At 41.8% G+C, this 27,357-nt stretch overlaps 1 protein-coding gene across 2 annotated transcripts in view; it reads right to left on the reverse strand.

The window, feature by feature from the left end:
- prex1 (phosphatidylinositol-3,4,5-trisphosphate dependent Rac exchange factor 1) overlaps positions 1 to 27,357 on the reverse strand; it is a 236,824-nt gene that overhangs the window by 130,992 nt on the left and 78,475 nt on the right. For both annotated transcript variants that reach the window (XM_003220643.4, XM_062978916.1), the window contains exons 2-3: positions 10,304 to 10,375; positions 3,519 to 3,641 (exon numbers count right to left, since the gene is read on the reverse strand). In XM_003220643.4, coding sequence (XP_003220691.2) covers positions 3,519 to 3,641; positions 10,304 to 10,375 — 195 coding nt within the window. The remainder of the gene's footprint in view (positions 1 to 3,518; positions 3,642 to 10,303; positions 10,376 to 27,357) is intronic.

Genomic DNA, 27,357 nt, shown 5'->3' on the forward strand with positions numbered 1-27,357 from the left:
ATCTTGAAGACACAGAACAACACCAAGAAAAAAGCTGTAGTTCACAACCATATCCATTTTAAACCATTTTCATCCTAAATAATATATTTGTAATCCGGTGAAATACTTAAAAAAATTTCTAGACATTCTAATACATCCCTCTAACTATGATTTCTAAAACATTCTGAGAAGTCAAGGATTGAGGATTAAATTAATTATGAAGAGCTCTCTGTGAGAGAATATTACTAACTGCAAATCTCAAGATTACTTACAACAGACCAAGGCATTTGGACTGAAATTTGGATGTTATAATTGTGTAATATATATTAAGTTTGATTCCCAAAATACAATGCAATCCCTTATCTGCAAGGGGAATGTTCCCAGATATTGCATGGATATGCAGAAGCATGGATAATAGCAAGCCCTATTGAAATGAAGGACTTCTGGCCCAAGAATATCATAGAGTTTCAGTGAAGGACCTAAAAATACTTAGAGATAATATATTTTGTTGGAGACTGCAGATCCCAGTCCAAAGGATACAGAGGCCATAATGTATTTAAAACTAGCATTTAGGTGTGGTTCTATTAAGCAAAGTGACATAGCCATCGCACATGACATAATCTGAATAACAGGGAATTATGTGCATTCAATTCCTGAGAGAGTCACAAACACTGGAGAATTTGCTGGCCATTTGCTAGCTGTCACAAACACTGAAACTAAGAAATATCTCTTCTAGCTCTCCAGAATAGGAAGCTTTGGAGAGAAGTGCCATCTGCTCTCTATTAATGTAGATGTGACAGTACAGAGATGGATTCCAAGGCCAAAATGTTTTACTCTGAGATCCTGAACCAGGTACCTGGAACTGACTAATTTTGTGGAGAGTGCCTCCATGAATTTCATAGGGTTTGCCAAGCAAGGAATACTCACTGATAGCATGACATTTCCTTCCTTTGAAATATAGCCTATAGCACCTGATTTTCCTTGGTTGTTTATCATATAAGTATTAACCAGACTCAATCCTGCTTAGCTTTGCAGATCTGGCTAGATGTGGAGCCTTCAGGGCACTGGTACATCAATAGATATGGGGAAGCGGTATTTGTCCTTCCTCCTCTGGCAAGGGAGTTGAAGCACCACTGCCCAGAATCATTGACACTGACCCAATGTGCAGCACAGGGAGACATAAATGAGTGAGATGCTTCAGAAACAACTTCTTCAGAATTACAGCTCTTGTTCATTTTAGATGAGGAGAGCTTACTCTGGGGCAACAAAAGCTGATGTCACATTGTCAATTATGATTGCAGCTTGGTGACTTTGGTGACAGTTTTAGAGGTTATATTTAGATTGCAATATCTCCTGGCAAAGTTCAGTTCAATATATTCTGTAATTGCACACATGCCAGAGGGCTTTCATCAAGACTTGCCCAGCTGCCCTTCATGCATAAGACCCACAAATATGAAAGCAATACTTTAAAATTACCCAGTGCCTGAAGTGTTTAATTTCCTCTCTGGGTGACATTGGGGTTTCTCCACTGAATAAGGAAATTATCCGTTACATAATTACAGATGCCACCCCTTGAAAATTAAACCTGCACTTTTTTCTGCACTGTGACTACTAACCAACAAAAAACAGAATCTTTCTTACTCAGCAAAGTATCTTCCTATTTTCCCTTGTAACTTTGGGCTACATCACACAATACCATATATGCAAACAGACTGGGGGAATTTTCACATTACACATGATAGACTGTCATGGGTAGTGATTTCAGCTTAGACAAACAGCTATATGTGCAGTGCAAGAGGAACACATGGTTGGCTACATTTGCCTATTGCCTAAACATAAGTGCATTCAGCAATTTGTACATAAATGCTAACACTTGCAATTAAGTTAAGAGAAGAACCTGGAAACTAATGACAAGACAGCAAACCACTAGATAATGTGATGTTAGTATTTACTTGCAATTGGCTTGTTTCACTAATAAAAAGGTTTTTTCCATGTCAGGAGCGACTTGAGAAATTGCAAGTCACTTTTGGTGTGAGAGAATTGGCCATCTGCAAGAACGTTGCTCAGGGGACACCCAGATGTTTTGATGTTTTTACCATCTTTGTGGGATGCTTCTCTCATGTCATGTCCCCGCATGGAGCTGGAGCTGATTGAGGGAGCTCATCTGCGCTCTCCCTGGGTTGGATTTGAACCAGCAACCTTCAGGTCAGCAACCCAACCTTCAAGTCATCAGTCCTGCCAGCACAAGGGTTTAACTCACTGCACAACTGGGGATTCCCAAAAAAAAAGTTATATAATCTGAGCATCCCTTCTCTGAAATTTAGAAATCCAAAATATTCCAAAAGTGGAATCTCTCCAAGTGAGTGTTAGAGATATACACAAGCTTTGTTTTATGCTCAATGTTCATGGCATAAATGGTTGGTAATCAGGGCACAGCTACAAATAGGTTTGTGCTCTGTCTAAAAACCAGAGGAAAGTATTGGTCTCAGTTAACTCAGCCATGCATTTCTCTGTAAAATGAACATATTTTATATGATGCACACAAATTCCTATTTATGAAGTACCTGCGTCCAAATGGGCTTTTAAGCATCTTGTGAAGTCTATAATATAGACTGCATATAAAAGGGAAAAAATCAGACCCTGAAACACTGGGAAATCCTTTATACGAAGGAACACCTGGCAATTCTGTTCATTCACAATGTGCCTCCATAAGTGGACAAGTGGAAAGGAAAAGGATGTGAGTTAGCCAGAAGCTTCCTCTTGTTTTGTCACTAATTAAAAGGAAAGGAATGTAAATATCGCTTAGTTGCAGCTGGTAGTCCTATGCATACAACAGTCCAGGGAAGGGGTTGAGGACCTGATTGTTGCTCCACTCATGACTGCCATGTACACATGAAAACCCCAGAAGAAATCTTATCCATGAAGTTGATTTTGGAGCATCACGGAGCCAATATATTCAAATGCTCTCCCTTCATGCACTCATATTTGCATATATTTACATTTTTTCAGTTCTTCACCTTACTCTGTTTATTTTTGACATCCTTTCCAGAATGAGACTGTTTTCCACAATCCAAACCCAAAGTAATATTCTAAGAAAAAAAATTACATTCTTCACAAGGAAAAAAGTGGATCAAGAACATGTGCTTAGTCATGTTTGATATGGCTTTCAATATTTTGTCAATGCAACCATTTTTTCCTAACTCACATTCAACTTCAACACAAGTTATATTGTGTGGTTTTAATAACTGTTTTAATGTTATATGTTTTAATTTTATGGTTTTTAATCTATACGTTTATTTTATTTTTATGTCTGTTTATGTGGCATTGAATTTGTTACCAACTTGTAAGCTGCCCTAAGCCCCCCACGGGGTGAGAAGGATAGAATATAAATACTGTAATTAAATAAACAAAAAACAAATAAATAAAAGTTTTCACTATAAAGCACTGAAGGTTTGAAGCTACTTATAGTGACAAAGGTGGGAGACGCATTTTAACAAAAAGATACATTTCAAGATCACATTTTGACTTATCATACTCACAAATTTTAAGAAAACATCTCCCAGTTCATGCTGAGATTGAGGCTCTGGTTGTAAACAATACTCCAGAGAAGTCAAGAAGTCTTTGTGAACATCAAGGATGTCTTCTATATTGGAAAATAAAATCTGTAACATAAAAAAGTATTAAATACTAACTGTTAATAAAAACTACGCAGGCCTGTAAAATACACTCTGCATCCAACCATTTTAAGCAATCTTGATGGAGTTTTATTTTGTAATTTTTAAATTTACTAATAATACATAAGTACACCATTGAGACACTACACTAAAGCACAGTTAAAGAAGATATTTAATTATGTTTCAGCACCATATCTGAAATGGAAAACTATGGTTTGTGTTTGGCCACAATTGTTTAAAAACTACCATAAGTTCTAACAATGTGTAATGTCTATACTGAAAAAACTGCTCTTCTTAGCTTTAAAAATAGTTTTGCCTATACACATGATTTGGATTCTAAATTTTTCTGAATGCAAAACATAGTTAAGTGTGGTATATTAACTGAGCCACAATTTTAAAAGGTGAAAGACATTAGAAATGAGATCTGAAACCTAATATTTAAATCACTGAACCCTCAACTCATCAATTAACATCTTTAAATGATATAAAGAACAGAACGGAACTGAACAGAAAAAAAGAGAAAGAAAAACTAACAAAAAAAAACACCCTGTGCATAAAGAGAGACAAAAGTGAAATAAAAAGCTCTAACTCAGCACAACACCTCATAATGCATGGCTTACAGGAATTATTTTTTTTCATTATTTGTTTCTATGCACATTTCTACGTGCAGTCCTTGACCTTGACCTTAAAGTCCTGGATAGTCTGGTTGAAAAACACTGGAGAATCAGGCTACCTAAAAGGCTTCTTGATCTCACGTGAACATGCTAAGTAGCTTAAACCACTGTTGAAAGCCTTTCTCTGTCATTGCAGGACAGCCTGTAAATTTATTGACTGACTGTTTTATGAAATCTTATCAAATTGTCTTAACACATTTTAAATAAAATACCTAATCAAGTAGCAGTGTTCTCATCTGCTCTTTCACATTTACTGTGCAGAGAAGTGATAGGTCTCTCTCCCACCCACTATGGTTACTTTCATTATGGTAAATGGTAGTCCAACACATCTGGAGGGCACCAGGCTGTGGAAGGCTGGTTATAAGGTTTCTCTTTATCCACTATGCTTTTTACCTCTATGTGAAATTATTGGGCGAACTTAATCCAGAGATTGTGCTGAATTAAACTTGAGGATAATACACAGGTGGTCAATGAAAGAGCCCGTCTTTAACTAGAGGAATTGCTGGCAGCGCTCCATGCAACCATGCTGTCCTCAAGATAATGCCAACAAGGAGGATGCTTTCTGAGCCATAAAGTCAGTCTCCCGTCTCCCTTCGTCTGCTAATGGGGAGAATCTTCTTTGCCAATCTCAACTGCTTTGATTCCACAAAGGTAAAGGAAGTGGTCTCCCTGAAGCTGCCAAATCTTAAGCAGATTCATACGATCCTTCAGGAAGCACAGAACCATAGTGTTGTGAATGAGTCTTCCGAGGCTGTTAGTGAGAATGGTAGGATCAGGAGGGGAAGGAAGACTCCTCGCGAGGAGCGCTCGTTGGAAGACTTACACAGGAAAAGGGTCAGGGAGATACTTGAGGAATCCTCAGATGAGGATTCATTTGGGGATTTGGAAGGGGATCCTGAGGTGGAAATGACTGTTGAGGACCCGGTGGTGGCGGAAGGAGTTGGCATAGACTGGGCACAGGCTCCGGAGGATCTTGGGGAGGAAACTGGGCCCATGGATGCTGAGGATGCAGGAGAAGCTTGGGTTTCTTCAGAAGCAGACCCCACATGATCTGCCTGGAGAAATGAGGGTAATTCTGCAGGTGTGGACAGGGTTGGGCATGGGCAGGGCAATTCTGGCTCTGATGAGGAACTTGGGATGCCTGATCCTAAGGTGTTGGTTGTTTGGACGCCCAAGGAAACCTAAATAAATTGGGGATTTTTGGGCATTGTTCCTTGCATGTGGCAAGGTGTTGTTGGGCGCCATTGGGTTTCCTGTACTTGACTCCGAACACTGGCTTGGGATTTTGCAACCGATCTGCCGCTTGTCTCCGTCGCTTTGGCTCTTTGTGTTACCCCGTGACATGGACCTTACTGTGATAACTTCATTCCTTGGACCCTGGACTGGACTACAGCCTGGTGTATCTCTTTGCTCCCAAATTTGGCTTGACTTCATTCCTGTCCCTATGGCTGCTTCCTGTGCTGACCGTTGGCTTTGTCTCTGACCCTGACGTTCCTCTCCTGTCCTGACTCCGGACCGTCTTATGACTACTGTGACTATGTTCCATTCCTTTGACCACTGGCCCGGCTTCCGACTCTTCGCTTTTGTCTCAGCGTTTTTCGGCTTTGGTTTGTTTACACTGCTTTCAGCGGTTGACTCTAGCCCAGTTTGAGCTTCCTTTCAGTTTTGGGACCTTTTCTGTATATTTTGGGTTTCAGAACATTTTGGAACTTCGGAGCGTTTTGTCCTGTGTTTGTTTTGCTATTTTGACTCTGTGCTGCAATTTTGAGCTGAATTTAAGCAACCTAGTTTTAATCCGGATTATATCTCCGGATAATCTGGATTATACTCCGGTTTGCGTTTTTGGGGGTTCTTTGTTTCAGACTGTTTAATCACACTGAAGTGTTGCAAGCTCCCAGGACCTTTTGTTGAGCTTTTTTGAATTATTACTAAATAAACTGAATTTACTTAACTGGCTGGTGTCTGACTCTTGACACATAGTCTGATCTCGATTTGCCAGATGACTACAAATTTACACTTGACCACAATTACAGAGCTTTGCCAATCACAGTATGTTGTCTGTTTTAAGTGACAGTCTGTTCTAGCACTATTGCTTATAACAGCTGCAGTCCCTTCCTTGGGATATGTTAGGCCACAGAGCAGAGGTCGACTTTGTTAATGGGTTCTGACAAGCATTAATTATCTGTTTGGTATGCATTGCCCTCTGTCTTATCATTAGCAACTTGGCTCTTGATGGATGTACAGTATTCTCAATCAGCCAGCTGTCAAAACGAAAGATGGCTTTCTATTTCACAAAGTGGTTTTAATGAGTAGTTTAAAAAATGTCGACATTACTGTCCTCAAAGCAAATTTATCCCCATTTAGGTCATTTATATTGTCACTGTTAGACACAAGGTTGCAAAGACTTAAATCAAGTGATTCCATTTCCAAAGCCTGAAGGTAGATAAGTACACGTATGGCTGTGTCCAGCTGAAAAGGTAAGTTCTGTCTAGTAAGAAGTCACATTTATGTATTTCTGGGAGCACAACAGGGATATCTCTTAGAGCAGTGGTTCTCAACCTGTGAGTCCCCAGGTGTTTTGGGCTACAACCCCCAGAAATCCTAGCCAGTTTACCAGCTGTTAGGATTTCTGGGAGTTGGCCAAAACATCTGGGCCCCACAAGTTGAGAATCATTGTCTCAGAGGGATGAGTTGGATAAGACAAGTGAGTGGCCTTCAACTGTTCTAAATTACTACTCCCATCATCCATGATCACTAGCCATGCTGATTGAGGCTTATGGAAATTCAAAACATGAAATGTACAAAGTACCTTCCCCTTAACCTAACAGGATCATCTAATTAGCATGCAAAAAGGCCCTAGCAGACAGGATCAAATGTCCATCTAATAACAGATCCTAAGCATAATGTTGAGCAGTCACAAAGAAAGGCATGAGGGTGATAACTGATAGTTTGTGCTTTCAGCATGTTATTTAGAGCTACACTGTCTTTGAATGTAAAGATGCCATTAATCTATTATAGCTAATACCTCTTGACAAACATGTTTGCCCATGAATCTGAGATCTAATTTGGCTGTATGAGTAGCATAGAACCAAAAAGATATAAGGTCAAATGACTGCTAAGTCAAGAAATTCAGTAGGACCACAACAATCTCTTCTTATCTTATAGCAATTTTCAGAATGATGGCATCTGTAAGAAAGATGTTTTTAAGCAGCTACTTTCTAACAGTCAGATCCCCATACTTGCAAAGGTTTGGGCTGAAGAATCCCATAAAAGCGAAAAAACATTGGGTGGAAAAACACTTTTAAAAAAAGAGTCCTTCAGCCAGAGCATGATCATAGAGGACCTGGAGATTCTTATGAGAGAACGTTGTAATCAAATTTGCGAATTATAAAACACACAAAAGTCAAACCCTAAGTGTGGAGACCTGGCTGTATATAAAATATGAAACTGATGTAACTAGCCGTGAAAGTAGACCCTTCATTTCCAGCAGCTTCACCCAAAAAAGAAATCTATCATTGTGATTGCTGTTGTTTTCCCATGGTAGGCCTACTGATACCAAAAAAATACACTTGTTAAATTTTTTTGCTGCTTAAGCACTGAAGAGGAGAGTGGACAGACAACCTTCACAAAATGTGTCAGCCATTCCTAATATTCAGATCCTACAGCGAGAACCTCATAGAAAGCCAGGCTTTTATTTCTACAATAGAGTCTCACTTATTCAACATAAACGGGCCGGCAGAACGTTGGATAAGCGAATATGTTGGATAATAAGGAGAGATTGAGAAAAAGCCTATTAAACATCAAAATAGGTTATGATTTTACAAATTAAGCACCAAAACATCATGTTATACAACAAATTAGACAGAAAAAGTAGTTCATTACACATTAATGCTATGTATTAATTACTGTATTTACAAATTTAGCACCAAAATATCACAATGCATTGAAAACATTGACTACAAAAATGTGTTGGATAATCCAGAACGTTGGATAAGCGAAGCTTGGATAAGTGAGACTCTACTGTATATCCACTTCTGAAATCCTCCTAGTTCTTTAGCCATGGGACAAACTGGAAATATCCTTCTGCATGCATAACGAAGCACAGAGGTGCTTCTGGCATAAACACAATTAATCAAAAAGCAGAGAACCGAAAATGAATCTGGATGTGATATTTGATTGTGCAAAAGATATATTCAGCATCTTTGGTGGCAGTAAGTAAACTGGAATAAAAACAATAGCTATACTATTCATCAGCATCTTTTTGTTTGCTGCCTCTTTAGGACAGTAAAAGCTCCACTGGCTGAATTTTGAGTCATTACAGAGCTGTGGAAGTCAGCTCAATGAGCCCTTTGGGAGAATGTGTTGGCAATCCTATGTAGAATTGACCCTAGAGAAAGACTCACAGTTGCCATACACTGGACATCTCTCCAGCAAATGAAAGAAGAAAGCAAACATGTATCCTTGGTTGTCCAGAAATATTCCTCATTTTCCTTCAAATCCACCCCTGAATTAGATGCTGAACTAAATGCACTCCTCTCATTTATCTTCTTCATGGTGCTTTTTCCCCACACCTATTACAATAAGCAAGAGGTACTATGTATGCGCTGGGTGGATAGATCACACATCTGAGGATAAACATACAGAACATACTACTACACAAAAGTAGCAATTACTGGAAAGACAAGTCTTATGTTCTCACTTCAAACAGGTGACATCTTTTATATCCCTGAAATTCTTCTCTAGTTCATCTTTAATCCAAACCGATACGAATTTTTCTCCTTCTATAGTCTCATACTTCCTAACATGTTCTGAAATCCCCATCTATGTTTCTTCAATGCCCCTCCCTACACACCGCTTCTGTTTCCTAAATCTATTCATGGCATGGTCCAAAAAAAAGGATTGCTCTCCATTCTTCCATCTCTCCTATGTGCTGCTAACAGAGCAGCAGCAAACACAACTGGGTAGGTGGGCTAGAGTGAAGTGTGTTTGATGGTTCACAAGGCTTACAGAAGTATCTGTTGTTGCATCCTTTATCAGAAACAAGACAGCATTCCAATTCCTACTCTGTCCTGGATCTAGATTTGGTGAGATTAAATCAAATTTATCGCCCATGGTTTCTGGAGCTCAGCTTAATCCAAGACAGGCAAAGGATACTAATCACTAGATGGTATTAGTGCTTTTTCTCCAATTTGATAGCAGATTTAAAATAAAATAAAAATAATAATTTTTATTTCTTACCTGCCTATCCTTGTGGATTGAGGTATAGACAAACTCCTGATTTTAACTAAGGGAACTACAGCTGCTATTAATTAGTTTCAGAGTATTCAGCTGTAAACATCATTCTACACTCTCATCCTCATTTATTTATTTGTTAGAGGTTTCTGTGTTTGTGATCAAAAGGTAAAGATTTTTCTAATGTTTCTCCACTAAAGATGAAAGGAATATTTGGGGGATTTTTTTTTAGTTTTTCAAAGGCTGAGGAATCCTTGTGAGAAGGATCCTGAAGTGAAAGTGATCACCATAGTTTGACACTTCTTCTGCACAAAATTCACAACTGGTTGTTTTGAAGGGAAAAAACAATTTTCTGTGCTACTTCCTGCACAGAAAATGCTGTTTTTTGTGCCAAGTCACTATGTCTAATTGTTCATAGAATAGGCTCCAAATTTCAAACAGGGTTCAAAAATTGTCTGGCTTTCTCAGAACAGGAAGAAGGTTACTAAAATTACTTTTTTCTTCCTTCAAGAATAAAATTAATAACCAATGACAACCCTAACCTCCATGCCAGGAAAAATACTCATTTGTTATCTCTAACTGTAATGCATCTTTAAAAATTAAAATTCTGTGCATAGAAAATAACAAAGTAATTCTAACTATGTGATCACTAACAGCCAACTGGCTTAATAAATGTAAACCTGACCAACTGGGATTGGCATTAATCAGTAATGCATAAAGCAATTGGTTCTCTGAGAGCATTACCTTGACGTTTTCTTCTGTTATGTATTTCTCAGCTTTGTCCACTGCATTTTGTCTAATTCGGTGCAGGAACGCCTATAGAGGAACAAAGAAAGAGAAAAGAGTATTATAGTCAAATTGAGACTGCTTTACTTTTACTGTTTTTATCTTCAAGGTTTCTACTAGCATTCAGGCCCTGAGATAAAAACTGGGGGTGTCTATGGCAAAGGAGTGATTGCTTCCTTACTGAAATCTATCAATACATGCATCGCTTTATTATGCGACACATTGCATTCTGTCTAAGATGTTTTTCTCTAATGTTCTTCAAGGGCTTTGCATGATAGAATTTTTCTCCCGGACACTCCTGGAAAACATATTCTTTCAAAATATGTTTCACTTTTATTTTCAAAAATTGTACAGAGATTTTTCTGACTTTCTGGCAAGCCTAGCAAAGCCATTACCACAACGGGATCTTTGCAGTTTATCTTACAGTCAACAAATCTACCATTGCATTTGCATTTCTTCAGAAGTGTTTCTGCCAGTTATTTTACCTAGATATCTGGTATCAATGGCATACCAAAGGAAGCCAGTGTTTGTTTATCCCCTCAGTGCCTTCCCTTTCTTCCTCTAAAAAATGGGGCTGTTTTGATTTGATTAGGAAGGCAAGATGCCTGGGTCTCATCACATGAAGAGATTTGTGTCAAGGGAAGAAAAAAGAAGGGACTAAAAGTCTCATCAAAGCCAAGAGGGAAACAGAAAGCACTTCTCTGAAACAGCTACATTGTGAGGCAAAGAACTAGGCATCATTTCTGTATGAGATGGGAGAAACAGATGCTATCTGGAAAAGGCTAATTGTGTATTACTCCTGATTACTACTAATTAAGTACTACTACAAACTTAATATTTATCTACATTAGAGAACAGGGCTTGGTCAAGAGAAGATCCTTCACAAGCTTATAATTTTTAAGAGAACAGATTACCAATAATAATGTTTCTCATTCACAGAGTGAAGAGGAAACAAAGGGCTTTTCTAGCACTTGCTGCAATAAATGACAGAGTTGAGCACTGGCTACGAACACCATACCTAACAATGCTACAATTTTCACTTTGCACTGAATATGTGAGAAGATTGGGGCATGCTACAAGAAAGTCCTTCCTCTTCTACACTGGGGAGACTAAGGATATTATCCTTCAATATTCTGCAGTAAGCACTGACCTCTGCCAAGTTCATGCATATTATGGCCTATGTGTATATCAACTAAAAACAACATGTAGTTGAGCATCCTTTATCTGGAATCCCAAATTCAAAAACATTATAAAATTAGATGTTGTCCACATCGGTAGCTGAGATAGTGACACCTTTGGTTTCTTTTATGGTTCAGTCTACACAAACATGGTTTCATGCACAACAATATTAAAAATAATATCTAAAATTACCTTCAGGATATGCTGCATAAGCTGGATATGAAATATAAATAAACTGCATGCCTAAACTTGGGATACATTTTCTGGATAACATCTACATTAGGCATGGGGAAACTTCAACCCTCCAGGTTTTTTGTACTTCAACTCCCACAATTCCTAACAGCCAGTAAACTGGCTGGGGTTTCTGGGAATCAAAGTCAAAAACACCTGGAGTGCCGAAGTTTGCCCATGCCTAATCTATATTACAGCATCCCAGTTAACTATTTTTAATGTAAACTAAGTTTGGGATCTTTCAGAATTGAAAAGCATTAAAGTAAATAAAATAACACCTGAATGTGCAAGATTATAATCACGATCTTTGCCCACCATTTGTACCAGTGGCTTAATTTGCTCTAATTCCTCATTCACGACGGCTTTTTCTGGGGGTGAATTATGGTGCTCTGATAACATCTGAGGCTAGATCTACACTGCCATATAATACAGTTTGAACTCCACTGAACTGTATTATATGGGTCTAAACTGATTATATAATGTAGCTCAAACTGCATTTTTGGCAATGTAGATCCAGCTTGAGTTCTCCATCACATGGGTGAAAGTATTCCTGGTCGTCCAGACTTCACACTGGTGCTCATGTGAGACTTAAACAATGAGCACACAGACACCATGCTTCCTCTTCAACTAACTCTGAAAGCAAATGACTCAACAGACATTTCCTCTTCCTTCCCTTACAAGATACACAACACATACAAGAGCCCATCCAGGGCTCATATTTCTTTAAAATTTACTTACTGTTGTGACCCACAACGTATTTACTTGTGTGTTACCACTTATTCCATAGGATTTCCAGCTTCCCAAATGATATGGTAAGAAACTAACTCTCTAACAAATCCTGCATTATTGCACAAATTGCACATACTTTAGAAGGCTCAGACTAGTCTTTAAAATAAAAAGCAGAAGAGACTTAACTATCTGATAAACTCAAGAAATCTGAACAAAGGGCAGTTGACAAAACAACTGATTATCATTGCCAAGAAAAACAGACCAGGGATCTAGCCTTGTAAAAGATAAACTCCCCACCTTTCTAGAGAACCAAAAAATGACTGAAAAGAACACTCTTCTTGCATTTCACAAAACATCAGAAGTAAAATCCAGGCAGAGCAAAAAAAAAATCACAACAAATAAAATTGTAAAAGTTTTCCCTAGGGGAAAAAAGGAAAAAAGGCAAGTGAACAGCATCATAGTTGAAAACAAAGAAGAAATTATTGAGAGCAGAACAGATATATTGTTGAACTCCCTAGCCAAGAATTCAAGAGCACACATGTAAAATAACTTCTGCAAATAATAGCTTTTCAATTAAAGGGCTGCGGGTAGGGAGAAAAAAGAAAAACTAAGGATGCTTCCAGATGGACAGCTTCTGGTGCTGCCATTTAAAAGCTATTCCGCCTTTACCTTCTTATTAGATATTATCCAATAAGAAAAAAAATATGAACTAAACATAGGGAAAACACAAGAGGGTTATAAATCAAAAACAGTGACATTTGGGCTTCCCATAAAATTCCATGAGTGACACAGGACAACTAGAGAGTAAAAGTTCGATCTAGAAACATCTGAAGCCTAAGGAAAAAATGGAAATGAGAACTAAAAGTGTGTTCCATAACTTGTCAAACTATTAGCAACTTAAGTACATTAGCAACACCATTACTAAGCATGAATACTGTGTTCCATAAATTCGGAATATCAGCATAGCCTTGTAAAGAAGGCCAGTTCAATTATCCCAGACTGCAGAACAAAAAGAGGCCCCTGATATGTGAGAATGTGAATCAGTTCTATTCAAACATGTGGGTCATTTTCTTAAAGGTTCCAATGATGAGTGCCATGGTGCAAATATGAACAAAGGAGACATACACACATAGCTAGAATATTGAGAAGTATTTATATTTTAGCCAATCAACCATTTTCTCTCCGCTACTAGCATGGAAGCAAACAGAACCCATGGAGCTGAAACAGAACCCATTTTCACATATACCAAGCTTTGTATTTTTAGGTATGCCCTCAGTTGCTCAAGACATTGGTCCAAATAAAAGAAAGAACAATATGTGGATATATACACACTCAATACTTATTCATCAAATAAATATTTGGCAGGATAGGATGGGTTCAGTATCTATGTGTGTGCTAAGAAGTAAAGCTTAAAAAATTGGAAATCAACTCCTATAATTTCCATGGGGGTTCTAGGAATTGTAATTTCAAAAAAGGAATTTCCTAAGGTCTATTCAAAAGGAATAATAGGTTTAGAAACTGGGGTAAAGTCAAAACACTTGAGGGGAAAAAAATCTCCATACATCTGTATGTTACAAAACAGTTACAATTAGCCTGCTTAAAGTAGTCTCAAAGGTGTGTTCATCCTTAATCCTTCAGGTCAAAGTTTTCTATTCACTTGAAGTAGCTCAATTATAATTTTAAAATGCAAACCAGAGTAACATTTTAAGATAGCAACATATATTCTCAAATAACAGTTTCTCTCACATGTACACACACCATGCTGAATGTTTAATTTATGCTTATTATATTAGTTATTAATATCATTAATATCATGTAATGTTATTTTGTAATAAGTTTACTTATTAATGTTGCTTATGAATACATTTACTTATTTATTATTAAACCCACTGATTAAGTCTAATTTTGTACAACTATTTTCCCCATCATATGTGAACACATAAAAGAGCAACACAATGGTGTTTTGTAGTAATTCACAAACTTGGAGATGTTGCTTTGAGACTTTTATGGCTCAGTGCCAATTCTCAGGAATTACAAAGGAATTTCTCCCCCCATTCTAGTCCTTCTCTTCTCTCATGAAAGGATGGGATGCTGTGCCAAGAAACTGTTTTGCACAAGTGGTATCGAAGCCAGTGGGATTTGCCAAAGCACAACCCAACGGCAGGGTTCCACCCCAAACCACCAATGGCATTTCAACCTCCACAGAAGAAATCCAAAGGTGTTGCCAAGATCAAACCATTTGGGTATTTTGATCCATATTTTGCAGATGAAAAAGACTGGCGGATGGCACCTGCTGTTTTCGAGTGTCAGTCTTCTTCGGCATTTGCCTTCTACTGGGCTATCATCATCCTCTTTCACAACATCAATTACACCACAATGTAAGCCCCACAGGGCAGTCAAATTACAAGTCTCTCATGGTGTTCAACACCATGCTGGGGAGCCACAGTAAATTCAGATGCAGAACAGTTTTTTATGGGGATTAAATATGAGATGAAGGTTTTCCCTATGAAATCTATTGGTAGTTATGAGGTGCAGAGGTAACTAATACTCCCTTCCCCTGAAGAAAATCATTGTAAAAAACAGAATAGAATGAACTTAGATATTGCACAAAAGAAGCTACACCATAACTATATGAGTACCCATTTTTTAATCCTGTCAAGCCAATTAGTCATTCTACCTCAACACTGTCTTCTCTTACTGATCATGATTTCCCAGAGTTTCAGGCATAAATCTTTCCAAGCACCTGCTATCTAAACTGGAGACATCAGGGATTAGAAACATGAAAGTAAGGAACTTAGTAAATGCTAAAATGATAGTGCATCCTCTGAATTAATGAGGAAAACTTAAAAACTTGAGACATTTCCTTTTTTCTATTGATTAGCTAATATAATAAGTCACTAATAAGGTTCACTCAGCTGAAATCCAAATGCACACTGAGATCTCCCTGCTGAGGATGCCTCCACCTAAGAAAACTGGCATGCATTGGCAGCACTTTAATGGTGTCTAAAAGCTTGGAGATCGACTTATTAAGTATAAATGGGAAAGCAATCAAAATCCAGACCACTGTTACATGAATTATTTTCTTCCCTGTGCCAGCTTAATGACTCAAATATCCGGAGGGGAAGGGGAAGGTGCTTACAAAAGAGAATTTTCTTCTTGTATAAATAAAAGAAACAAATGTAAGAATTGCCACCATCCTTGACAGATCTAATGAACAATATTCAACATTTTCTAATCCAAATCTTTACTCCCCCCCACCACCACCACCCCACACACACACACACACACACACACACAAATAATTTCTTTGCTCTTGTTCATACCCTAGTGGGGTGGCCATTGATAGTTTCTATTGACTCAGCATCCATAGAACATTCCCTCATTTCAGGCACAAGAAAGGTCAGGGGATGGAGGATAAGGGGAAGGACTGCTCTCCCTGCCTCTCATAAATCAATATTTTAGAATCACAAACAGCTGTATTGGATACAGAACGTTGTCGATTGAAATGGGGAGTCACAAATCATTCTACAATCAGTTCTGCCTGCCCTCCTGCCTGCCTTGTCTTATACAGCAAATAGTGCTCCCAAGGAGATGAATACTGAATTTTAAAAAATCAAAAAACTGAAAAGGACCTCATGGGCCATCAGTTCCAACCCCCTGCCCCATGTAGGATCTCCAACAGTTAGCTGTCCAGCCTCTTGTTGAAGAAATCCAGAGAAGGCGATGCCACACCTCTCTAGACAATTTGTTCATTATCAAAGTGCTGTTACAGTCAAGACATTCATTCTTGTGTTCTATTAAAACCTCTCTCCTGTAACTTCAGATCATTAGATCTGGTCCTGCCTACCTTCTGTGTGACAGTCCTTGATATGTTGAAAGAGTGCAATCATGACACCAATCTAAATATGCCCAGGACCTCCAGGCTGTGGCGCAGGTTCCAGGCTGTGGCGCAGCCAGCTGCAATAAATCACTCTGACCAAGAGGTCATGAGTTTGAGGCCAGCTGGTGTTGGGGTGAGCACCAGACAATTAAAATAAAAATAGCCCCTGCTCATTGTTGACCTAAGCAACCTGAAAGATAGTTGCATCTATCAAGTAGGAAATTTAGGTACCACTTATATATGGGGAGGCTAATTTACGACATCATGAAAATCATCCAGCTGCTGTTGGAATGAGGAAGTTGCCGTCGAAGTGGATGGTGAAGCAGCTGCTCCCCCTGTGGCCGGAATTAAGCATACCCTCAGGAAGCTGGAAGCTGGAGAAGGTTTAAATTGCCTCTGCATCTGTCTCTGTTCTATGTTTATATGGCATTGAATGTTTGCCTTATATGTGTACAATGTGACCTGCCCTGAGTCCCCTTCGGGGTGAGAAGGGCAGAATATAAATACTGTAAATAAAATAAATAAACCTTTACTCATATGTTTCGTTCTCCAGACCTCTTATCAACCTTACTGCCCTTCTCTGAACGTGTTTATATGAACACTGGTGATTTGTGGAAAGCCTTCTGCTTAACATGCAAAGAACTGGATTTTAGTTTATCTAGGAATGTTCTCTATGTCCCTTTTGCAATGACCCTTGGTTGGGCCATCATCAATATTTTGTGTGCTACATAAACAACCAAGTAAAAATGAATAGGTGTGATGACCCATGGGCCTTGTAGTCCTGCTCAGGACATTGTAATTCCTGAGGAAGATGAAAACTTGGGTTTTTTACCTTCCCAGTCTGAACTGGATTCCTCTCAGCCAGATCTTTCCCAGGCAGATCTGGGAACCTTGCACCTGCAAGAAAGTTGTCTCCCAGAAGTATGTCAAACAAGCCCAGAGCCTACTTCTCCCGTATTCTTGCGCCGGGAGTTTTGTAAACAACAGAGAAGTTTGGATTCAGCTTCGCGCAGGAGTGCAAGGATTGCAGCTAAGAATGTGGCCAATTAAGACTGCTTCTCGTGAGAATCTTTGGGGAGTCTCACATCTGGTCTCAGAGTTAGCTTTCGGTTCTGATTCCCAGAGAACTGCTTCGGCGGGAAAGCTAGACTCTATTTAGGTGTTTTACCCGCGTAGTAACTTCGCGGAGTCAATTCGTCAGCCTACGGAGCGAGTTGTGTCTGGACAGCGCGCTCCGATTCAAGCCTCGCTCCTGCTCAAGCCTTGCCTAGCTATCCAGCCTTCGCCTTGCTTCCCAGCCTTTGTTTATCTACGGACTTTGCCTTGTTTCCCAGGATCAATCCTTGCCTTGTTCCACGGATTTATCAAGTTATTCCACGGACCTTGTTCTTGTTCTTAGTTACCTTGTTCCACGTTCAAGCCTTGTTTCAAGTATCAAGTTATTTCCTAGCCTCGCTCAAGTTTCATGGACTAAAGGACCTTGTCATCTCCCCTCACTTTGCTTGGCAAAGTGAGTGTTTCGGTTATTGGATTACAACTTTGGACCTTAATATTTCTTATTGGACATTGCTTTTTTGGACTAATTCTGACCTTTCCTGAAAGGTCTAATTCTGAACTATTTTCTACACTTGTTTTTATTAACTTTATATATTCCTTCAATAAAGATATTAGATAGATTCTGGCCTCTGTGTATGGTTATTGGTGCTCTGCAGCCTGGGTCGTGACAGTTTGACTCCGCCACCCTAAGCACCAATTAACCTCGGCCAGAATGTCTACCGGAGTCGTACCTGGGCCGAGCGGCCAGCCGATTACCTACACCATCGACAAGGAAGAGGTGGACCGAATCCGTGATAAGCTCAATGCACAGGATGGAGAAATAAGGGGTTTGAAGGAACGCGGAGTTCGTCTTCCGGCCATGGCGTTGCCAACCAAGTTTACTGGAGAAGCTTCTAAGGTTCATGTCTTCCGTCGCCAATGTCAAGCTTATCTGGAGGCCCGTGCTGCCGAGTTTCCCCAAGAAGACATCAAAGTGGCATGGGTTTACAGTCTTCTAGACGGGCCAGCGGCCAGCTGGGCGACGGCACTGTTCGACCAAGTCTCTCCACACCTAAGATCAGCGCAACACTTCTTGGACCACCTCAAGGAGACTTGGGGAATCGAGGACAATTTGGAGGCAGCCGGTCACAAACTCCGTCGCCTTTTCCAAGGAGACAGACCTATGTCTCAGTATATAGCCGAGTTCCGAGTGCTGGCCCACAACACCGGCTGGAACGATGTAGCCCTCAGGGGACAATTCCGGGAGGGTCTCAACATTGAAATGCTGGAAGAAATCTCCAAGGTGGATCCTCCCCAGACCCTCGAGGCACTCATTGATCAATGTTTACGGGCTGAAGTCATGATTGCCAACAGGAAACAGTGGGTTCGAGGCCAGGGCAGTAGAGCCGGGGCAAAACCCCCCGCTCCCGCCAGCGTTCAGCCACGTCCGGTGTGGAGACCCCCACCGCCAACCCCATACCCCAGAGGAGGCGAGGAGGTGCCGATGCAGTTGGGCAATGTGCGTCCCAGACTAGATGCCGCCGAGAAGGCCCGTCGTCAACGCTTAAACCTCTGCTGGTACTGCGGGAACGGGGGCCACTTCGCCAGAGAGTGCCCAGCCAAAGGGAAGCCTGCCGCCCGTCTTGCGGCGGCGTCCTCCACGGAGACGAAGGCGTCTGAGCCGACTGGCACACAGCCGGCGGGGGAAGCCAACGACCGGGTGTAGAGAGGCTCGCCAACCCGGTCAAAAAATCCATCCAAGAGCCGCCAACCGGGGTCCTGTTCCTTCTCGTGGTCACATTATGGTCAGCAAAAAGGGGACCCGTCATGATCCACGCCATGATAGACTCTGGAGCTACCAACAATTTCATCGATAGAGAGTATGCCGACTCTCTGGGATTACAATATCATGACTTCAAGAATGCCCGTGTGGTGCAAGCCATAGACGGCCGTCCCCTCAAGACGGGCCCCGTAAGTCAGTGGTCGGAACCCACCAGGATGTGGATAAGGGAACATATGGAAGAGATTTCCTTCTTTGTTACCGAGGTCCCCCATTTCCCTGTGATTTTGGGAATTCCATGGCTGACTCTCCACGACCCTAACATCTCCTGGTCCAACAGAGAACTGCAGTTTGCTTCACCGTATTGCCAAAACCATTGCCTCGTAGCCAAGGTATGCCATGCCACAGACACCGAGCCCATCATCACCTTGCCAAAGAAGTACTCCGAGTATTGGGATGTATTCAATGAGAAAGAAGCCGAAAAATTACCCCCACATAGACCTTATGACTGTGCCATTGACTTGGTGGAGGGGGCCCCGATCCCGCGAGGGCATCTCTACTCCCTGACTGAACCAGAGCAAGAAGCTCTCAGGGAATTCCTAGAGACAAACCTTCGCAAGGGATTCATCAGACCCTCTCAATCCCCAGCCGCCTCCCCAGTGATGTTTGTGAAGAAGAAGTCAGGGGAACTACGCTTGGTGGTGGACTACAGAGCATTGAACAATATCACCAAGCGGAACAGCTATCCCCTGCCCTTAATCTCGGATCTACTGGATCGGCTTCGAGGAGCCAAGGTTTACACCAAGCTGGATCTTCGGGGGGCTTACAACTTAGTTCGCATCAGGGAAGGGGACGAGTGGAAGACCGCCTTCCAGACCAAATTCGGATTATTTGAGTCCCGAGTTATGAATTTCGGTTTATGCGGAGCCCCCGCAACGTTCCAGCATTTTGTCAATGACATTTTTCAGGACTATCTAGACAGGTTCTTGATAATCTACCTGGACGATTTTTTGGTGTTTTCCAGATCACAATCAGAACATGAGAACCACGTCAAAATGGTGTTACAACGATTGCGGGATCATGGACTTTATGCCAAGCTGGAAAAATGCGCTTTTGATCTACAAGAGGTAGATTTCCTTGGTTACCGCATCTCGCCTCTAGGGCTTTCCATGGATCCAGCCAAAGTTTCAGCAGTATTGGAATGGCGGGCGCCAACTAACAAGAAAGAGGTGCAGCGTTTCTTGGGGTTCGCGAACTACTACCGCAAGTTCATTCCAGATTTTGCCCGCTGGTCCGACCCCATCACTAGCTGCATCCGTGGAAAGCAGCCTTTCCGCTGGACTGATCAAGCAGAGAAAGGGTTCCAGCAACTAAAGAAACTATTCACCTCCCAGCCAATTCTACAGCACCCAAATCCTGGAACCCCTTTTGTGGTGCAAGCGGACGCCTCTGATGTGGCAATTGGGGCTGTACTCTTACAACCGGTGGGAGATCACCTCCACCCCTGTGCCTTTTATTCTCGTCAACTAACCACACCAGAGAGGAATTACACCATTTGGGAAAAAGAACTACTGGCCATAAAGGCAGCCTTTGAAACTTGGAGACATTGGCTAGAAGGGGCCAAATTTCCCATTGAAGTCCACACTGATCATCGTAATCTAGAACATCTAAGAACTGCCCGCAAACTAAATCAGAGGCAGCAACGTTGGGCTTTATTCTTTGAACGTTTCAACTTCCAGATCCATTATGTGACCCCAGCCCAAACCAAGCAAGCAGACGCCCTGTCACGTAAACCGGAATACGCTGCAGGACGCAAGGAGACCTTTGAATCCCAACTGCTACAACCTGAGAACTTTGCCACGCTCACGGTGGGGAACACCAAATCCATTCCCATTGGTTCAACTTCCCCTACTCCAGGACCCATCTGTGCTCAAGAAATCAGGGCTAGTCAGCAAGCAGATGCCTGGGCGCAGGACCAACTTCGCCAAGGTCTGCATTTTCCCTTTTCGCTTAAAGATGGGCTGCTCTGCTATAGAAATCATGTTTATATCCCACCCGGACCGGGCAGGGAAAAAGCGCTTCGTCTGTGTCATGACTGCAAACCAGCAGGACACTTCGGACTATTTAAAACTATGCATTTGATCCTAAGGGATTTTTGGTGGCCCAAGATCCGCAAGGATGTGGAAAAATATGTCAACACCTGCCCAGTATGCCAGCGCTCCAAGATACGAAGGGAGAAGCCCTCAGGGCTTTTACACCCCCTTCCTACCCCATCTCGCCCATGGGAAATAATTTCCGCGGATTTCATCACTGACCTACCACCTTCCTGTGGATTCACCACGATCTTAGTGGTGGTGGACCTATTCACCAAGTTAGCCCATTTCATTCCCTGCGAAGGCCTCCCCACGGCCAAGGAAACTGCGGATCTATTTCTTCAACATGTTTTCAGACTACATGGATTGCCCAAGAGCTTAGTCACAGACCGTGGATCTCAATTCACCTCTCGTTTTTGGAAGGCACTACAAAAACTATTGGGCATAGACTCTCGCTTATCTTCAGCTCATCATCCCCAAACAGATGGGCAAACGGAGCGCACCAATGCCACTTTGGAGCAGTATCTTCGCTGTTATGTAAACTATCAACAGGACAATTGGGCTTCTCTGTTACCACTGTCTGAGTTTGCCTACAACAATGGAGTTCAAGCTTCTACAAAAGAAACGCCGTTCTTTGCAAACTACGGCTTCCATCCACGTTTCTTCCCCCCTGTCATTGAAACTTCAGAGGTTCCCGCAGCAGAGGATTGGCTGCAGGAACTCACAGCGGTGCAACAACTTTTGCTCCAGCAACTGGATCAAGCCAAGGAGGACTATAAACGCCACGCTGACAAACATCGCCAGCCGGGCCCCGAAATCAAGGTAGGAGATCGGGTTTTCCTGTCCACTCGCTTTCTGCCCTCCCACCGCCCTTGCCGGAAGTTAGATGCCCGTTTCATTGGTCCCTATCCAGTGGTGGCGCAATTAAACCCCGTGACTTTCAAACTCCAACTTCCGCGTTCAATGCGCATTCACCCAGTGTTTCACCGTTCCCTGCTCCTTCCGGCGGATGGTGTGCGTCCTGATACAGACCAACCGGCCCCCCCTCCTGTTTTGATGAATGGGGAGGAGGAGTTCGAGGTTGAGGACATTTTGGATTCTCGCTTTCACCGCCGCCGCCTACAATATCTCATTGACTGGGTGGGTTTTGGCCCTGAGGAACGCTCTTGGGAAGACGCCTCCACAGTCCATGCTCCTGATCTAACCCGTCGCTTTCATCAGACCTATCCCACCAAACCACGACCTCGCGCCTCGGGGAGAGGGCCCCAGTTTGGGAGGGGCCTTGAGGAGGGGGATAGTGTGATGACCCATGGGCCTTGTAGTCCTGCTCAGGACATTGTAATTCCTGAGGAAGATGAAAACTTGGGTTTTTTACCTTCCCAGTCTGAACTGGATTCCTCTCAGCCAGATCTTTCCCAGGCAGATCTGGGAACCTTGCACCTGCAAGAAAGTTGTCTCCCAGAAGTATGTCAAACAAGCCCAGAGCCTACTTCTCCCGTATTCTTGCGCCGGGAGTTTTGTAAACAACAGAGAAGTTTGGATTCAGCTTCGCGCAGGAGTGCAAGGATTGCAGCTAAGAATGTGGCCAATTAAGACTGCTTCTCGTGAGAATCTTTGGGGAGTCTCACATCTGGTCTCAGAGTTAGCTTTCGGTTCTGATTCCCAGAGAACTGCTTCGGCGGGAAAGCTAGACTCTATTTAGGTGTTTTACCCGCGTAGTAACTTCGCGGAGTCAATTCGTCAGCCTACGGAGCGAGTTGTGTCTGGACAGCGCGCTCCGATTCAAGCCTCGCTCCTGCTCAAGCCTTGCCTAGCTATCCAGCCTTCGCCTTGCTTCCCAGCCTTTGTTTATCTACGGACTTTGCCTTGTTTCCCAGGATCAATCCTTGCCTTGTTCCACGGATTTATCAAGTTATTCCACGGACCTTGTTCTTGTTCTTAGTTACCTTGTTCCACGTTCAAGCCTTGTTTCAAGTATCAAGTTATTTCCTAGCCTCGCTCAAGTTTCATGGACTAAAGGACCTTGTCATCTCCCCTCACTTTGCTTGGCAAAGTGAGTGTTTCGGTTATTGGATTACAACTTTGGACCTTAATATTTCTTATTGGACATTGCTTTTTTGGACTAATTCTGACCTTTCCTGAAAGGTCTAATTCTGAACTATTTTCTACACTTGTTTTTATTAACTTTATATATTCCTTCAATAAAGATATTAGATAGATTCTGGCCTCTGTGTATGGTTATTGGTGCTCTGCAGCCTGGGTCGTGACAATAGGAGTCTCACTGCAGATAGTTGTTCTCTTGTCTATAGTGTAATAATAATAATAATAATAATAATAATAATAATAATAATAATAATAATCAGCTGACCCAAAATGCAGACTGTGCAAGGAAGCTAACGAAACCATTGATCATATCCTCAGCTGCTGTAAGAAAATCGCACAGACAGACTACAAACAGAGGCACAATTATGTGGCCCAAATGATTCATTGGAACTTATGCCTCAAGTACCACCTCCCAGCAGCAAAGAACTGGTGGGATCACAAACCTGCAAAAGTATTGGAGAATGAGCACGCAAAGATACTGTGGGACTTCTGAATCCAGACTGACAAAGTTCTGGAACACAACACACCAGACATCACAGTTGTGGAAAAGAAAAAGGTTTGGATCATTGATGTTGCCATCCCAGGTGACAGTCGCATTGACAAAAAACAACAGGAAAAACTCAGCCGCTATCAGGACCTCAAGATTGAACTTCAAAGACTCTGGCAGAAACCAGTACAGGTGGTCCCGGTGGTGATCGGCACATTGGGTGCCGTGCCAAAAGATCTCAGCCAGCATTTGGAAACAATAGACATTGACAAAATTATGATCTGCCAACTGCAAAAGGCCACCCTACTGGGATCTGCACGCATCATCCGAAAATACATCACACAGTCCTAGACACTTGGGAAGTGTTCGACTTGTGATTTTGTGATACGAAATCCAGCATATCTACCTTGTTTGCTGTGTCATAATAATATATAATGCTCTATCCCCTTGTGGGACTCAGGATGGTTTCCAACATAACAGAAAACCATACAACAACTTAAAACCATACAACAACTAAACATAATGCAATAATGAATATAAGTACACAAGACATACAAATCAATCAACACAGGTTTAAGAACTAATGACAGAATACTCCATCAACAAATCAAGATACAGTGACCAGGGTTCAATGTTGGGATGGCCAACTATAAGGTGCTAGTCAGGTCAAGAGCAACAGTATGGTATGGGTCCAGGAAGAGGGTAAAGTGCTGGGTAGGTTCATAGACAGGATTAGCCCTGCTCAAAGATCTGCAGTAACCACCAGGTTTTCAGATCCTTACAGAAAGAGGATAGGGAAGGGGCTTGTCCAATCTCTCTGAGAAGGGCGTTTCAGAGCCAGGGAGCCACCACTGAGAAGGCCTTCTCCCTCATCCCCACCAACCACGCTTGTGACGGTGGCAGGAGCGATAGAAGGGCCTCCCCGGAAGATCTTAGAGCCCATGCCTGTTGGTAGGGGAAGATGAAATCATGGAGATAGGCATGGCCTGAGCCGTATGGGGCTTTATAGGTCATCGCCTGCACCTTTTATGTTTCAATTATTGTTAATTCCATAATTAGCTAGTTTTTATGACATCATTCTTAGAGTTGCCCACAGATTGGAAGGAATCATCTCTAGAACAGCTCCAGAGACCCAACTCCCTCAACCCAGCTTTGGGGACAATGCCTGAAGTTTTTACTGGACCAGGAAAAACCAAGTGGTTTACAACATAGTTTTGTGTCTCTTTTCTATACCACTCATTCTCCCTTAAACCAATTCCCCAAAACCCTCTGTTGATTTTGCTATACAGGAATAACGCAAAGCCATTCCCCTTCTCTTCATTTCTTCCTCTGAGTGCCTGTTCTTGCAAAAAACACAATCGTATCACACACAGAGACTCAAATGCCAGTTTCCTCTGGGCCAGAGAAAAGAATCAAGCCATTCTTTTTAAAAACATAGAGGGGAAGTTAAAGAGGAAAGAAGCCTGCTAGTGTACATTACAATGAAATGCTAATCAAGAATCTACCCTCCCCAGCATTCCCATAGATGTGGCCTCATTCCGGGAACTCCTGTTGGTTGCAGACTCTGAAGTTTTGGCTGGTTGCCTGGGGTCCCCTTTGTGACTTCATACTCTTTGTGATTCACTGGAGCCAGTCTGGAATCCAGGTCTCATACACCCTTATATGTGATGTGTTTATGGAAATGGACTCAGACAACCAGGTACAAATCTTTACTGACCGGATGGACACTTGGCTAGCCTGCATATGGGCCTCTCTTCTTCACAGGGTGGTTGAAAACAATTTGAAAGCAGACAACAGCAACAACAGGCTTGTGTGACAAACACCTGGCAAAATACAGGCAATTTCCCCCATATTCACTACAAAAGTACAAATTAGAAAGTTTCATGAATGACTTCTATATTCTAATTTATTATATTTCATGTCCCTGCTGTGTTAATTATCTTAAAATAAAAATACAAATAGTCAGTTCCTTTTTAAAAATAAGGGTTTCAAAAACCTAATCTGTATAGAGCTGCCTCTCAAATGTCAGTATTGTATGTTTCTGAGGTCTGAACCCATGACAGCTGCTGTATTTTGAACCATGTGGAGTTTCCTTGGTACAAAGATAGCCCAATGTATGGTAGAAGTCCAACTTTGAGGTTACCAGTGCATACACTACCATCTTCAGGTCCTCCAAATCTAGGAAAGAGAGCAGTTGCGTATCAGCCAAAGATGATAGTAAGCACTCCTAATTCTCACATGTACCTGGGCTGACATTTGGAAAGACAGATTCAGGAGCACTCCCAAAGCTGCAAACATAGTCTTTTGGGGGAGAACCAGAACTGGTTGACACGCCTCATTCTTCTGATTAGGACCCTTGAAGACAAGCACTTCTCTTTTGTCTATATTCAGTTTCAGTTTGTTCTCAAGACTGGAATGTGCTTTGGATTTTGGATTTTATTTTTGGACCTTGGAATATGTGTTTTTGCATATACATATATAATGAGACATGTATCTGGAGTCTCATTATATAAGGTAAAGGTTTCCCCTGATGTTAAGTCCAGTCGTGACCGACTCTGGGGGTTGGTGCTCATCTCCATTTCTAAGCCGAAGAGCCTGCGTTGTCCATAGACACCTCTAAGGTCATGGGGCCGGCATGACTGCATGGAGCGCCGTTACCTTCCCGCCAGAGTGGTACCTATTGATCTACTCACATTTGCATGTTTTAGAGCTAGGTTGGCAGGAGCTGGGGCTAACAGCGGGAGCTCATTCCGCTCCCGGGATTTGAACCTGGGACCTTTTGGTCCGCAAGTTCAGCAGCTCAGCGCTTTAACACACTGTGCCACCAGGGGCACAGTGTGTTATTATATATGTATATGCAAAATATGTCATTATATATGTACATGCAAAAACACATGTTCCAAGGTCCAAAAATAAAATCCAAAATCCAAAGCACATTCCAGTCTCGACAATTTCAGCTAAGTGATATTCAACCTGTGTTAAATCCAAAGCTGCTCTACTGGTCTGGATGAGAAAAAACACTGAGTGCCTCCTCTTTTGGTGGCCTAAAGGCATGAAAATGTTCTGATATTCCAAACTGACATCACACTTTTCAATGCTATGAGCAAAACAGGTAATGTGTCTTTGGAAACTGAGGTCATTTGTCATGAAAACAGGCCATTTGACAGTCATAAACTTTAAAAGGTAAGCTTATTATCTTATTATTTAGAACAGCCAAAAGCACATTCGCTGTGCTGCCTCAATGTGCCAATGCACTGACTAGATGTATTAAGCTGTCTATTCATTTTGGGTTCCCTTTTCTCCTCTCTCAGCTGCTCTTTCATTCAATCCTGAAGAGAAGCGCCTACAATCTGGCCAAGAAATGTGCACAAGGAGTCCCCTTTGGTGCTGACACTCACGGCATTCACACTGCCTCTCCGTGTGAGGGCTTGCCACCCAAATTTACCAACGTTCTCCACTTCTTTCCAGATGTTCTCCCAATCCTACCTTTCCATA

Source organism: Anolis carolinensis, chromosome 4 (assembly GCF_035594765.1).
Source record: "Anolis carolinensis isolate JA03-04 chromosome 4, rAnoCar3.1.pri, whole genome shotgun sequence".
NCBI classification, from domain to species: Eukaryota; Metazoa; Chordata; class Lepidosauria; order Squamata; family Dactyloidae; genus Anolis; species Anolis carolinensis.